The sequence below is a fragment of the Aplysia californica genome, unplaced genomic scaffold (genome assembly GCF_000002075.1).
Source record: "Aplysia californica isolate F4 #8 unplaced genomic scaffold, AplCal3.0 scaffold00113, whole genome shotgun sequence".
NCBI classification, from domain to species: domain Eukaryota; kingdom Metazoa; phylum Mollusca; class Gastropoda; order Aplysiida; family Aplysiidae; genus Aplysia; species Aplysia californica.
In genome coordinates, this window is record NW_004797383.1 from 639,878 (window position 1) to 641,062 (window position 1,185).

Sequence of the window (1,185 nt, forward strand, 5' to 3'; positions counted from 1 at the left end):
TATATATATATTCAAATTCTAATCATAACCCCTCCCCTTTTTCCATCTCAGGCGGAAAGACTCGAAAGAGATCGACAACAACCCGGAGGACTTCGTGGGTGACAACTATGACCGGGAACACTTCACCATGGAGCCGGTCGCCTTTGAAAACGCCGCCTTCCAAGGGATGGAAGGTCAGCGGTCAGCTGTCTACGAGGTGAACCCTGACCCGGATGCACAAAAGGCGGAGAGTTTCTAAAAAGGGAGTGTTGTTATAATTTTCATAATTTGAAATCCACGCTAGTCGCTGAGTTTAAGATGAAATACCTGTACGATGGAGGGAGGGATAAAGCAATAATTATTATTATTTAAAGTTTGTTGGATTTTTGTTTTCATCACACTTTGGTGTTTTGCGTTTTTCTTTATCATGCCCTCCATAGATCTATTGATTTGACTGCCATACTACATACCTGTTATACAGTAGACGTACAATGGTTTTATAATTATCTAGGGTTTTTGTTTTTATCTTTGTTTGTTCTCTTATTGGAATTTTAAGATCTCTCCGTCTCATTCTTTTTTGGTGTGTTTTTTATTGTCTGTTCATACCCTTTTGTTATGGAGACGGGCCAAAACTTTTAAAAATTATTTTTTATTACCCATTCGTGTCTTTATGGGCAATGGGTTTTGTATATTGTCAAAGATCGTGTTTAACAAGATTGTTCACTCCTCTCTCCTTGCCAATTAAAAAAATGTCCTCAAAATTTGGTGGCGCCTTTTTCGAAAAAGCGCGACTTTGCAAACAAAGTTACCCTACTTGTGTGAAAAACAGCAAAAGTGAAATTAACAAAATGAGCTATTTCTATTCTTCTTCTGGAGAAACAAAACAGAGCTTCAAAATGACCATCAATGATTTATTTATAGAGGCACCTGCCATCCATGTCTAGGTGCTGTTTTAGCCAGAGCTTCAAAATAAAGACTGCAGCGCCATCTGAAGCAATGCGCGGACTTTGGCGGACAATTTTCTGGCTGAGTGAACAATCTAGTTATGTACGATCTTTGATATTGTTAGGAGCGAGTTGTCAGCAGCGAAAACAAATTATTTCTTGTATTTGAATGACAATGGTGCTGAATTGAACGTTGTTGCGCATTTCTTAATAATATATTATTTATCTTTGATGATCGATGCAGATGCGATATGTTTGTTAG

General features: G+C 38.0%; 1 protein-coding gene across 1 annotated transcript in view; it reads left to right on the top strand.

Annotated features, from left to right (window-relative positions):
- The window catches only part of LOC101859925, a gene marked incomplete in the record, with an annotated part of 45,666 nt that extends 44,800 nt beyond the window's left edge, over positions 1-866 (top strand). Inside the window, 1 exon segment of the mRNA XM_013081065.1 lies at positions 52-866. Within this exon segment, the coding sequence (XP_012936519.1) occupies positions 52-238 (187 nt within the window).
- Positions 867-1,185: the final 319 nt, after the last annotated feature.